This window comes from Zosterops lateralis, assembly GCF_965231275.1.
Source record: "Zosterops lateralis genome assembly, chromosome: Z".
In the NCBI taxonomy this organism is placed as follows: domain Eukaryota; kingdom Metazoa; phylum Chordata; class Aves; order Passeriformes; family Zosteropidae; genus Zosterops; species Zosterops lateralis.
This window is the reverse complement of record NC_139800.1, coordinates 8,855,385-8,869,955: the sequence shown is the minus strand read 5'-3', so window position 1 is coordinate 8,869,955 and position 14,571 is coordinate 8,855,385. Positions and strand designations below refer to the sequence as shown.

At 38.9% G+C, this 14,571-nt stretch overlaps 1 protein-coding gene across 1 annotated transcript in view; it reads left to right on the top strand.

Annotated features, from left to right (window-relative positions):
- Positions 1-14,571, top strand: part of MAST4 (microtubule associated serine/threonine kinase family member 4) — a gene marked incomplete at its 5' end in the record, with an annotated part of 273,094 nt that overhangs the window by 44,900 nt on the left and 213,623 nt on the right. The window contains one exon of the mRNA XM_083883208.1: positions 12,153-12,306. Within this exon, the coding sequence (XP_083739334.1) occupies positions 12,153-12,306 (154 nt within the window). The remainder of the gene's footprint in view (positions 1-12,152; positions 12,307-14,571) is intronic.

The window sequence follows — 14,571 nt, the reverse complement described above, 5'->3', positions numbered from 1 at the left end:
AAACAACTTCTTTTATTTTATGAAAGATGTAGGGGTTCATTATTTTGAATAAGAAGATGTAACCCTGAGAACACTGGATGAAATATGGTGCTTACTTGCAATGAGTGCACAAAGCTGATTTACAGGTCAATTAAAAGTGCAGCTGCTTTACAGGCAAGAGATACTGGGTAGTCCTTGATAACAGAAGGTGGTCGTTGTCCCTCTTTACAGCACTCCTCTTTCACTAGTGGAAAATGCAAAGAAAGTTGAAGTAAGACCCCAACACAGTGTGAAACACCATGGATAGGATTGTACTTTATTTTTTTATTAAATCAGGTTACTTTAGGGAAATATTGTTAGAAACCCTTCTCATTGAGAGGTTACTACCATCTTGCAGATATTGTGGTGCTTCTATGCTAAATCCTACAATGTAGACATTTAAATGAAACTTGCATTAAATTACTTACGAGACTACAATTTAGTATATGGCTAATCCTTGTAATTTAGAGAGTTTGAAGTCATACTGAACTTCCAAGGAACTGTGTGTAAATCTCTGAGGTGATATGATCTATAAATAAATCTCTAAAAGCCATACATCTTTTGCTGTTAATTTTAGATTTTCTGTATGAGGGTGAAGACACCATAGCAGCCAGCTCTAAACATTTTGTAAAAAAAATCAGTTGTTGTTTAGATTTGGATGCCTTTACATGGCTATTTTGTGGTTCCCTACACATATATACTAATGTCTGTTCTTTCTGATAAAATGTGTGATACAGTCTGCTATCTTTTCTTTGCCTAATGGACTTAATATAGGAATTTTTTAAATCTAAGTAGAGATCTTCCCTTTTCTCAGCCATCAATTTAAATGTTTTAAATAGCTGTTTGTTTAATTGGAAAAGCCTGGATAAAAAAGACAGGACAAGTAAGGGTAAGTCTACTTAAGTGTAGGTTTTACAATGGGGCTGTTTAGAATATGTGAACAGTTACTTGCTTTGATTACACAAAGAATTAGATAGAGGGGTGGAGTATTTAAAATGATCCAGTGTCACCTGTCTGGTTACATTCTCCCATGGCATTCGTGGTTTTCCCTAATTGTAGTACTACTTAAAGTCATCAGGCTAAAAAAGAATAAAAATCTTTCTTAGGCCAGATAGTGTTAATGATCCCTTCTGGTAATGATAAACCTGGGTAAATTGCCTGAGACTGACAAATGGGAGCTTAGAGATGATTTGAAATGCAGTGGAGGCACTTAAAATTACAAACATGGTTCTTGAGTGTTGTCCTTAACTACAAATCTCTGCCAGATGCAAATTGGATTGTGTGCACCATTGCGCCCAGATATTCTTACCCTTCTCATATTTTTTTCTGCTAATTTTACTAGTGAGGCTAAAGGAGAAGCATCCCCGTCTCTGAATTCTTTGTTAGATGATGAGGCCAACACTATAAATGTATCAAATAAATGCCTTATATTCTATCTCCCTTTCAAGGGGGTTGTGGAAAAGGGTTTTTCATGGTAGCTATTGTTCGGTGGCTGCGTGTGCCGCCTTTCTCAGCGCTGAACGGGAAAGAAAGAGATCAAAAAGCCCTTGTCTGCAAGGTCTCTTGTGGCGAGGCTGCATTATTTAAAAACTTAGGAGCGTGTTAAAGGCAAACTCAGGAAAAACCTGCATTTTCTGGATGCGCCTCTGCTGCTTGTTAAGCTTAATTAAAAAATACAAGGAGATACACCTACTGGTAATTATCACTAATTTGTGCTCAAGTTCACACATGCACATCACTGGTATATTGATCAAGTAAAGCGTTTCTTTTCTCAATCAGACTGTAAATTTACAGTGCAATCCCTTCACATAAATAATCTTGCTTTCATCTTGCATTGATTTATGGATCAACTTCAGCTCCATTACATGCTGAGAACCTTTTACTCCAAGCTCATTTCATCATGGTTTCTCTCTTTTGTTTTGTACCTGCCTGGCATAAATGTGTTGTGGTCCCCTTTGATATGTTATTCCTAATGAAAGTGATGCTGGATTTGAAGCTTCTTGTGGCAAAATGGATTATTTAATATTTTAATGGTCTAAATAAAGAATAATAAATTGAAAATATATATTTTTAATTATTATATGTGAAGATTTTATCATCCATTTTCATGAGGTACTTGTGAATTGCTGGGATTGGAATGTCCAGTTATACTTAACATTGCTTACTAGTTCTTAACTAATTCCTATGAGAAAGCTGAATTTCAAATGTGTTTTCCATTAGTCAGAGGAGTAAGTTAATGAGTAGGAATTTTGTAAGTTGCTGAGAAAGTCCCTCAAATGCTGTATTTATGGTCAAGAAGCTCTTGCTGTGCTTGAAACAATAGTTTTTCAGGGGGGTTTGTTACAGGGAGGTGGTCAGTGAAACCAGGAATGTTTCAGCTTGCATTTTTATTTTTAATTTTGCTGTAACTGAGGGAAAAGTGAGACCTAATTGAGCATGGATGGAGCAGATAGACTTGAATAAACAATTAGTTTTCTGAGGCTTCCAATGTGATAGAATAAATGAAACCTTTATAGGTAGTCTAGAAGCTCATTGGTGAATGTGAATGGAAATAGATTTTATAAAGAACTAAACTGCTTTTGCTTCATTAGTATTCATGGTATAACAAAAAACCCCACAACACACCACCTCTTTCCAGAGTATATATATTCTCCTCTGGATTATTTTTTCCATGAGACGAATGATGATGGTGTCAACAGCTGATGAAGATGAATAGGCTTCTTTCTTATGTATTTCAGTTTTTTTTTTTCTTTTCAATTGAAAGTGACTTTGAAGGTTAGTTTTACTAAATTTTCATCCTGCTAGTTAAAGAACCAGAAAAAAGTCTTTCTTAAAAATCTGTGTAAGAGCCAAAGCATTGGAGAGGTTTGAAAATGGTGTGGATGTGGATGCCTTCACAGGCACAAAGTATAAATACTTATTTCTATGCATTCATCATGGATTTCTTGACCTGTTAAAAGGATTATTAAAATAATTAAGGATGAAAATGCTGTATGTAGTGTCTAAAATATCAAAGTTCTTTTCAGTTCGCTGTGTAGCTAATTTCTGCTTTCATTGAGAAATTAAGGAAATACTCAGTGTGGCTAGTTTAATGTGTTTATCTAGAGCAGAGCATAGTGCATAGCTAATGCTACTAATGGCTCTGCATATGATAATAATAAAATTAATACAGCCACAGGAAACTGAAGAACAAAAAGCTGCCAAAGAAGTGGCTTTATCCAAGGGAAGGTAAGAAAATAGTACTTTGTCACAGTATTAATAACTTCTGTTTAAACTTTGTGGTTCCTGCTGCTTAGCTGAAGACTTTATTGCCTTTGTTCTCCTCCAGCTTCTTAAAGCAGATAAACCAATGTAAACAAAACAACCCTCTGAAGTGTGTGCTTAGTGTTAGGAAGATGCGATTTTTGCAACTGGCTGTTCCCTGCCCTGCCAAGCAGTTTCTTTGTGGGGACGCAGCAGGGGTCAGCCACTGCTGCTCACAGTGTCCCCTGGTCTGCTGGAGGGATCAGGACTGAACCTGCAGTGCCTTGTTGTGTCTGGAATGCTGTGTGGAGATGTCTGTCTCTGTGTTTGTGTGTGTGTTTTTCCTCCACTGCAGGTTTCCAACTCTTGTCCCTTTGCCCCAGGAAAGGTGTTTTCCCAGGAGATCCCCACCAGGTTTGTGGTGGGGCTGTGTCCTTGTTTTTCCCCCAGACTGAATCAGGAGTGCTTCTGCCAGCTTTCTTTCCCTGCCTCCTGGCTGCTCTGGGTCTTTGCAACAGGCAGATGTGGCAGTAGTGACAGCAAGTTTCAACGCCATGAAATGTGTTTTCCTGACAAGATGGCCATCAGGATGGGCAGGAAGGGAGTATCCTTCCTGCTGCATAGCAGTGGCACGCTCTGCTGCACATCTGGGCAGCTGAAGGTAGATTTTCTTTTTATATCTTCGTCAGATCCCTTTTAAAAACTGTGGAAGCAAAGGTAAAACATGAGTATGCTTCCTCATGCTGGGGCAGTGCTTTAGAGAAGCTGTACCACTGCAGAAAGTGGCATTTTCTTTTTCCAGATGGTACCTTGCAGCAGAGCTGAGTGGGTTTGGCAGACACTGGGACACTGCTCTCTGTTTTCATTTTTTTTTTTTTTTTTTGTTAACTTCTCGAACAGACTTTGTCACAGAATCCTCTGTGTTGGATCTGGTCCCTCTGTGTCCTTCCTAGTAGGGCTGACCTGTTGAGCTGCTGCAGCCTTATCCTGGCTACCAGCCTGTTTGTGATGCTTTGACTTCACTTTTTTTAGAGTGCTGACAGTTTTTCCTAGTTTGGAAATGAAGTTTTTTTGTAAGAAGCAAAAGGTCATTGCACATGACGTGCATTCCTGAGAAGATACCTGTATGACTGTCAGAATAAAATAAAAAAGAGTTGATGTAACCTGTAAGTAAAGTGCCCTATGTGATCCCTTTTAACCATGGACTGAGCTATATTTATTTAGAACTGTGTTCTGGTTTCTGCTTATGTTTTTTAGAGTCTTATATGAGGTCTGCCAAACCTGCTGTATCTTAATCTTTTGATGTTTGTTAAAGCTGAGTGTGTAAATCCAAGGAGACTGAGGGCAGGCTGAGTTATTGGAGGCAGTGCCTTCAATACAAATACTGTTGCTTCCTTTGTTTCCTGGAAAGGGAGCAGTCTGTCTCTGAGTCTGTGTGTACAGATGAAGCACACAGGAGGCTTTCAAGAACTGAAGGACTCTGTCATATTGTAACAAAACTGTTCCATCTTAACAAGGGTAAAGTAATAATTGGCTCAGACAGCAGTGTGCATGCATATTTATAGGCCACTTTTTGGCCTTGTAGAGTACTGTAAAGGCTGTGCTTCATTTTCTGTGCAATCATGTGTAAATATGTTTCTGAAAAAGGACTGGATGCAACCTTATTATTTTTTAACATAGCCATAGCTGATACTTCAAATTTGTCCGAATTGTATTAATTTGCCTTTAATTGACCAGACATCAGATTTGTTTTCAAGAAAAATATGATTGTTTTAAATGCAGATTTGCATTTCTAGGATGAGTAGGAAATGGGTAGCAAGATAATGTGATTATGTCTCTATTGATCCTTAGCAGAATTCTTAAAATGTTTCTTTATTACCTATGATACAATAGGTAAGATGCTATAGGAAAACATCATGACTTTGTTTGCTGATGCTCTTTTTGCAACCTTATGTGTTCAGCATAATAAACTGGACAATTTTGAACAGCGACATTAGTTTTAAGCACTGTGTTTCTGCATATATGTGTGATGTAAAATCAATAAATACGATGGTTAGAAGTGATGCTTTGTGGATTGCAGAGCTTTAATGTGGGTTTCTTTTTACCTTGGTAAGAACTCGTTTGCAGTGCCAGTTTCATTCATTGTAAATCAAATGTTGCTGTATGAATGATGAGGAAATTTCCCTGTAAACAAGATCTTTTCTGTCTCTAATCCTTTACAATCCACAGTGAGCCTAGGATCTGACTTTCTATCCCTGGTGGGCTGGTGTCACTGTCCTAACAAGGGAACTGGAGGTCATGGGGGGAAGTGAGATAGTCCAAGGTTTGAAATCTAGGCTGGAATGACAGATGCCACTAGGCTGGAGAACTAGTGAGGTTCAGCCCAAGCTGAACCAGACCTTTCCCATGGAGAGGCAACGCTGAATTTAAGATATGTGGATAAACAGTAATCTTCCTTCTTGATCTATGGTGGTGGGAAAAATACATGCCTGTTTTTGAGGATTTGTGGTAGGAAACGAGGCAAGAAATGAGATCTTTCCTTGTCCATTGAAGTCCTTGTGGCCTGTTGAGTCTTCCTTTGTGTCCACTCTTCACCTCATTATCCATGGCTTTTTGGAAGTGGTGGTAGTTTTTGGAGAAATCTCCTTTTATCTCTGTGCAATAAGCTATTTGTGATTCTTTGTTCCACAGAGGCTGCACTGAGAGCTGTAAATATTCAGAATAGTTGCATAGTTCTTCAAACCCTACTCAGAACTAAGGTGGTTTAATACTACTTGTGGGTAAAGGGAATGATTATTTCAACCATCACCTGATTTAAATGGAACTGTTGACAGTCTTGTTCAGCTGATGTGTTTGATACAGGTTTGTAGAGACTCACAGGCAGCTCTGGATTGCTCAGATTGCACCTCCAAGCAGAATTCTTCAGAAGGTGATGATGTTGTGACCAAAAGCAGTGGATTCCTATGCAGACATAAGTTGCTGCAGGACATGGAAATTTGGTTGCACCTCTGGTTGTGATGATACTGTAAGACAGACTTCTCTGGCACCCAAACTACACCACTGTGGCATTTCCTCCTCAAACCCAAGTTAGTTCTACTGAGTTCTTGTCAGGCATTTGGAGTAACTAAACTGCACTATGGTCTTAATTGATTAAAGTATATTTTTAAATGAATTCTAGGATGCTTTTGGAAGGTATGATCCTATCTGTTAATAAGATTATATTCAGTGTTGCTCCCTGTGTCAGTGCAGCTAATCAAAACTCATGTATCTGTGCCAAATGTAATTAGACTTAGAGAGAGTATTTAAATGATAAGAGCATACCTCTCCCGTATGCCCATCTGAAGTAAGTTTGTATAGCTTGCATCAAAAAAAAGTGGCTTTACTGGGCTATTGTGTTCCAGCAGCTGTGCTTAAAGTGCTTGCAGATGATCCAGGCAGAGAGGCAGCATCCTGAGAGGAACCCAGTGTAAATAACATAAAGAAACAGACTGATTTGTATCAAAGCAGACTGTGAGGAGCATAAGGGGTTAATCACTGTTGAACTACTGGTGAGTCTTAGCATGCTTGCTTCTGGCATGGCTTATGTTTGAGGAAGCAAGAGACAGAAGGGATTTTTAATGTTTGTGAGGCCGTGCTCCTGTTAAGCATTTAACTTTTCAGTGAGAGTTTTTAGTGAGTGACTGAATCTCTCTGCAACATCAGGGAAGCTTGTGTAGTTTAATCTGCATAGGACTAGAGCCTGTTGCTATCTCACTTTAAACGTCTGTGGTTTGGCATGTTTTTTGACAACATATTTACGAGTTTTCTTTGGGGACTTTGAGTTGATAATGAGAAAAACCCTAAGCAGTAAAACTACACTGCGTGTTTTCTGCTTTTGATACACTACACGTAAGAGGTTTCAGGTAATGCATCTCTTTTTTTGGATTGGTGCTTGACTGGGGCAGATGTAGAATGGGTGACAGTGTGCAGCCCTTCTGTGGGAGCTTTAGGACTGAATATGGTTATAGAGCATGACCTGAGGTAGGAGAAGTTGTGCTGCACTCAGGAGGAAGAAGTGGAATTACTTAACAGAACATCTTTGTTTGTATTTTTAAGACTGAATACTTGATCAGTATTTTCCAGTTTCTGTGGGAAGTAGAAATACTGCCTGTGGAGCAATTGAGGAAGGTTGGGAGTGAAGTTGTTTGGACAGTGAAACTGTAATGGGTGTTGGAAAAAAAAAGTGGAGCTGATCAGACGAGTTCAGTTCTCATTTCAGTTTAATTTTTACTGGAAAAAGACACTCCATGCTCAACATCTCAGCAGCCCAGAATAGCTTATTTTCCTTATCCTGGTTTATCAGTGTGATTGTATTCTCATAGCTTCATTCACCTTTTACCACAAATTTTCTATCTGAAATGCATTTTCTTTCTGACTGCCTCACTCCTCATTATGTACTCGGCTTAAATTGTGCTCCTGAACACTGATGCAAGGTCTTATTTTGAATCAGTTATCATGTCCTTAATTTTCATAAGGACATGTGGGCTGACGTACTTGATGTGACTATTTGATGATACAATTATAAAGCAGAGAATTCATTCTAGCTTTAGAATAAATACATGATGGTAGATAGGTGGATTTAATGCTACTGAGATTTTAAAAAATATTAGTATAATCCTTTCTGAGTAGGTGAGCTGTTAAAAGCCCATAGTACAGTATGGGAATAATTTTCTTCAGAGGAATGTATCTGATTGTATTCACACAGAAAATTAATAGCTTGAAAATACAGAAAAAAAATAAATGTTTGAGAGCAAATTGATTCCTGTATAACTGGAGGAGACTTTCACTCAAATTCTGTCCCTGTTTCTGCAGGATCTCTAAATCTACGTGTAGAAGTCGATGGTAAGGATATTTTGATATTCTGTTCTGTGTAGTTTTTAAACCATTCTCCTCTAATAATACTCTCTGTTCCTTTTTGTAAGGTTCATATGAGTGAGGGAACCAAGTAGGGTTTTGTGCAAGCTGTTATCTCCTAAATTTTACCGTGCTTCTGTAGGAATTCATCATACCTGTGACATAAGCAGGCAGATTTTTTTAATCAAACGTATGGAAAAATGGATTGGAAGAAGTAAATATTGTAGAACGGTATGTTTGTCATAGGCTGGTGTTTGCTGTGCGTTTTCTGTCTTTCAAAGTGCCTTTGTTGAGAAGGTATTATTTAATGTTGGGGGAGGGAGGCTTTTAAATAAGTTAACTATCCATGCATTGTGAATATTAACAGCAGAGACTGGCGGCGAGATGTGCACTGATTAAAAATCCCTCTCTAAGCAGCCTGCATACACTCTAAGACTGTCTTAACCCCCCTTGTACATTAAATACAGGGCACTCAAATACACTTGTTTTCACAGTCTTCATTTTTCACTGTTTTCTTTTTTTTTTTAAAACCTGCTCTCTGTTCTCCAGGTCCTCCTGAGGTCACTGGCATTTCTTCTCAAAAGGTGTTGAGAGAAGGGTGTGGCTGCAGCCTGAGTGCTGTAATAAGACAGTGGGCAGAGTGTGAGATAGACAGATATTCAAGATGTAACATGAATGTGTGTGTGTTGGAAACTTCCTGCAGGGTTACAGCTATTGTATTCCCTGCAATTTACTGTCAAGCAAATTTGACTGATAATAAAGGGGAGCCAGCCAAACCCTGGTTATCCTGTTATGTTTGCATGCCATGCAGCATCAGCACATATATAACTAGTAAGTTATGAAGTAAATACCATTAGAGTGATGATTGTGGATGGGCAAAACTGAGTGTTGAGCAGAAGCAGTTTAATTAAAATTATTTAAAATATCTCTGGTAGAATTTCAACTATCTTCTAGATAGTTGCTTTAATACTGTCCTGTGGACAATATTGTCCTGTGTCTAATCTTACCATCTGATAAGATGCACAGCCTGAACTTTCATGGCATTGATGTTTCCAGGAAGTCTTTCAAATGAGTATTAACAAGTTTGAATAGGTCTTACTATTAATTATTTATTTGAATGTGATGTAATCTTCTTACCGAATGATGGTAGCGTCTTTCTGATTGAATTAACCACTTTGTTGGATTTGAATATGTAATATATTATGCATCTCCAGAACCAGTTTTCCAAGGAAGCAGGATCTGGTGTTTTCTGTTGGTTTCCTTGGACTTGAACGCTCAGCCTGTCCGGAGGGGAAGGCAGTTGTGTTGAGGGCAGAAAACCTCCTCCTCTGCTGCCAATGCTTTTGCTTGAAATGAGGTCTGAATGGGGGTATAAACCCCTCTGGTTCTGGCACGTGTCGCTGTCTAGAGGGTAGCACAGGAAGGGAGCTTGCAAGCCTGGATACTTTCTGCAGTTTCTCTCATATTTCCCAGGCATCCAGACCTGTTTTGTGAAGGCTGTTAAAGGGAATATCCTTGTTGACACTTCTTGGTTTACTGCAATATCAGTTAGAATGTACAAACTCCTGTCAAATACACATTTTACATGCTCTTAGGTTATTTTGTGCCTTTGGCAGCAGAAGTGAGTTTTTGGATAGCTTCCAGAAATACCTTGTTGAAATATGTATAATTGTTGTAATCCGTGAAGCAAAAGTTGGCCATCAATATAAAAATACTAAATCTTGTACTTCCATGTTGTTTCTTTGTAGGGTTAGACCTTAAAAAGGTTTTTGTTGTAATAGAATCACTTAGCAACAGGAGGGTACCTTTCTGAAAGAATGCTGGCAGGGCATTGCTATTAAGACTGTGAGCTAATGGGGGCTAATATTTAAACTGTCTTAGCTCTCAAACATCATACTTTCCTGAAGCTGGGATCGCATCTTAATTATGAGTTGAAGACCTAGATGGTCCTGTGCTGGTCTGTGCTATAGTGCTGGCCTAAGTTTATTCTGAAACCCTGAAAGCTGTGAAAATGGAGCACAGTTTAATTGGAAATAATGACCTCAGATCAGACTGCACGTTGTGGAATGCACAAATCTGTTCATCGTGGGAGTGACTTGGACAATCACAAAGTTTGACTACCTGGTTAAAAGGGGAAAAGACGAGAGAATGGAAGATGCACAATTCTGTTATGTTGGCTTAAATGCTAATGTGTAGGGAGCTTAGTGCATCTATTGATTTTTTTTATTTTGCTTCTGTGTTTTAAAAGTTTGATGAACCTTAGATCAGGAAAAAAGAGATTTAAAATGTGGTTGGTTACTTTGAAGTGTGAACCTGTTTCGAGAGAGAGCATGAATTTTTGCCAGTAACTCACCTAAAGCCTTGATGGGGTCATGTCTTCTTCAGATGCTTGAACTAATTGGGAGTCTAGAACTAAGCAATCTCTGGGATCCATCAATCAGTAAGCACTTTGAGTATTTGCTTTTAGAGTTACATGAAAGAATCTCAGAATGGTGTTTTTTTAGAAGTTAGCTGTTGTCAGTTGCTTCCTTGTTAAAAGAGTAATTAGTATTTAATTTTTAAATTCACCACCTTAGAAGTTGTAAATACAAATATTTGTGATACAACTGTGTTTGTGAAAGATAATAGTAACAATGGTTAAGTAAATAGTCTTTGTGGCCCCACAACCACTCAGTTTAGGAAATAGCTAAAGCCATGGGCTGTGAGTTAATCAAATACTTCAGTGTCTGTTGTGAACATGAATGAGCCTTAATATACTGAAGGAGCAGATTCAGAAATCAATTGCATTTTTAGATGCTTTAGGCATGTATGTACACTTCCAATGAGCCGCAGATATGATTAAAGAAACCTTTGAAACAAACCTCAAAACAATAACTAACCTGAAATATTAAATACATAGGGAACCAAACATGGGATTCAAAATGCTTTGTAGGGAAGATGGTTCATTGCTGTGGGATTAACTGTAAGCAAAAATGGGCTTTGCTGTGCAGCTTCATCAGTGTTTCTGGTGACCTTGACTCATTCCTTTCAGTGGATAAAAAGGATGAAGGAGTCAGGTGTGCAGGTGATGCGTAGATTTTATGGCTGATAAGTCTCAGTACATGGACTGTAAAAATGCAAGACTTAGACGTGCTTGGCTTCCTAAAAAATTGTAGTGAGAATTAGGGTTAAATGTTACAGAAAAAAAAAAAATTGAATGTTTTTTCAACCATCCCACTGCTGCACTTACAGGAGAAGGATGGTTATAAAACTTTTTTTACTTTGCACACGCTGCTTTTTTGTACTTTCTTGGTATTTTCTCACATGCGTTTTGTCTTGTTTTTGTGGATTTAATAAAATATTGAGACAGTAGATGTATTGTCAAGACCAGGCAGCTAAAATGTTGTGTGGATATGATGACAGGAACCCAGTCTGAAGAATGAGGATCTATATTTCCGCTTAACTTCAAAGCCAGTGTAAATGAATGTGCCTTTTATAAACAGGATAATTTAATTTTTTTTCTCACTGGCGTTGATAAATCTATTATTTCCCTGGACTGGGCAGTGGTTTACAGTTTGTTGATAGTGCAGTGCCATCTAGTGACTGCTGACATGGATGTGGGGAAAACTTGTCAAAGAAAAACGTTTGGAGAGCTTCTGGAGTAGGTTTCCAGATCAGGTGGTTCACGACTGCAGAAATGCTGCTTTGTAGAAGGTTGAGTAAGTTGAACTATGATCCCTTGTATCTTGGGAGGGGACCTGTGTGAAAAATGCTCTTTGTGTGAGAGTGGTTCGAGATGGTATGAGCTGTTCAAGAGGCTTTCTTACTCAGCCAGACACAAACCTGGTGCTTGCAGATCTTTTCTTTTCAGTTAGAAAATTAATTACCTTAAGATCTTTGGGATAATTTTTTCCCAAATGCTGTCATAATCTTTAGTTGAAGGTCTTACATTTGTCTTTCAATGAACATAAGCATTTAAACAGTATAGGTATGTATTTTTTTTTTCTGTTTCTTTGCAGCTTGATCACATATTGTCACCTCCACCTATGCCTTTCCGAAAATCCAGTAGTCCTGAAGTGTCTTCTGGCCTTGGAAGGTCTCCTAAATTTAAGAGGCAGTTGAGTGAAGATGGGAGACAGCTCAGAAGAGGAAGCCTTGGAGGAGCTCTGACTGGTGAGTTTGGGGCATGTGTAATGTCACCTGGGTTAGCACTTGTGCAGGTGATGGCACCTTGACCCTTGGGGCTGAACTCTTTGGGAGAGGTGTGAGCTCCATCTGGAGTTTCCATAAGTCTTTTCCACATGGCTTTCCTGACTGTTAGTGGGATGAGTCATGTTTGAGGTTCTGCCTCTAGGGGCTGCTGATAAGTGGCCAAGCGCAGCCTGAAAATCCACCCCTATTTGCGTGACTGTGGCATTTATCTTGCTGACTCTTGTGCATCCATCCATGGGATCGCCTGTATCTTGTTTCCTCAAGGAGCTGAAGTGCATGGATGGTGCTTTTAGACTAGATTTCATTAAAGAAAATGCAATGTGGCATCATTTATGTGGTGGAATACTCACAGGGGAGGAATTACCAACTAGCCACAAGCTGTGGTCTGCAGCTTCTCCTCTGTGGAGCCAAGCAGAGGTGGCAGGATGCTTGGGGAGGGCTCAGGCCCTCCCTTCCCTGGTGACAGATCTAGATCTATCATCTTCTAGATACTGTGACTGTGTACTGATACCTCTGTGGCAGTGATGGTCACAAGGCTGACTGATTTTGATTATGGAGCAAAGTGAATATAAAAAAAATGGAGACTTTGTTTATTTCAAGAAAAATTATTTATAAATTCACTAGAACTTGAGTTAGTGTGTTCCCAAAGTGCATGATGGCTAATAGAGGAATTTGTGGTACTTGGTGAGAGAGACAATAGATTTCAGTAAATTTCCTGGAAGATAGATATTTCACAGAATAACAGAACGTGCTGAGTTGGAAGGGACCCACAAGGATGGTAAAAATCCAGCTCCTGGCCCTGCACAGCAGCATCCCCAGGAGTCACACCATGTGTCTGAGAATGTTGTCCAAACACACCTTGAACTGTGTCAAGATTGGTGCTGTGGCCCCTTCCCTGTGGAGCCTGTTCCAGTGCCAGGCCTCCCCTGAAAAACATTTTCCTGATACCCAACCTAAACCTGCCCTGTTTCAGCTTCAGGTCGTTCCCTTGGGTCCTGTCACTGCTCACCAGGCATGAGAGATCAGTGCCTGCCCCTCCTCTTCCTCTTTCATGAGGAAGTTGTTTTATCTGTCCTAGTGGTGTTGATTAATATTAGAATCAAGTACATGAAATTTGGGTTAGAGGAAGTTGAAATGGTGTTTACTTGAGATAGGACTGTCCTCTGTCTCTAAATTCTGTGAATTGTTCAGAGTTGTTTTCACTTGGCGTTGTAAAAGGGTTCCACAGTGGATGGAGCTGACTTTTCTGCATTAAGTGTCTGACAAGTATTTTTAGAGGATTTGCCTTTCTCACTTCTCTCTATCCCTTTCCTTAACCTTTTCCTGAAAAAAGTTCCAAGTTAGAGCAATACCTATCTTTGTAAACACCACCTTAAAATCACCCACGTGGCTTCTGGTAAATGACAAATGATTTTGTCCTAAAGAACCTTAAGGAACCTAATGAACTTAAAAAATAGAAGTGTCACATTTTATGTGAAGGAAAAACATATGCTACTACAGGAATTTCTTGTATCATATCATCACATAATTGTTGCTCTGATTTCTAGTGTCACTAGTGTAAGATCTGTCATTTCCCTTGCAACTTCATTTTTATCGTGTGTTGTTACAAAGCTTTCAGAAACAGTGTAAGAGTATTTGTGATCCATATGGGCTTTCATGAAAAATAAGTGACCTGCAGCAGACAAGTGTCAATTTTGGTGCCCATTTCAGTAAGCTCTCTGCCAACTCTGGAGCATTACAGCTCTGAAAGCTTGGAATGTAAACCAAAGTACTGTTTTGCTGAGATTAAAAACAGCCAGCACAGTTATTTTTTCAGCAGGAGCTGATGTGGTTTTTTAATTTTATTTTTGTCTAACTTTAAAGTGGAGTGGTTTTCTTTAAAAACTGATCTTTAATAAGGCCATATAAGCTGTGCAGATAAAGAGGAAGAAGACAGCTTAATCAAAAACAAACAGCAATTGTGCTCTGCTGCCATAGTCTCTAGTCTTTATGCTTGAATTATTGCTTGAGGCCTTTATAAAGGGAAATGGATATGCTTTTTGTCTGCATGCAATATGTTGTGCCGGGCTTAATGTCAGGATTTGGGAATATAGTGTGCAATGATGTTAAACTGCTTTAATGCACTTTAAATGAACCTGAATACCCTAGGGCTTTGATATCTTAAAATAATTTCAGTATCTTAATAGCTTTCATGATACTGATTAAATTAATCAAACTCATTCTGAT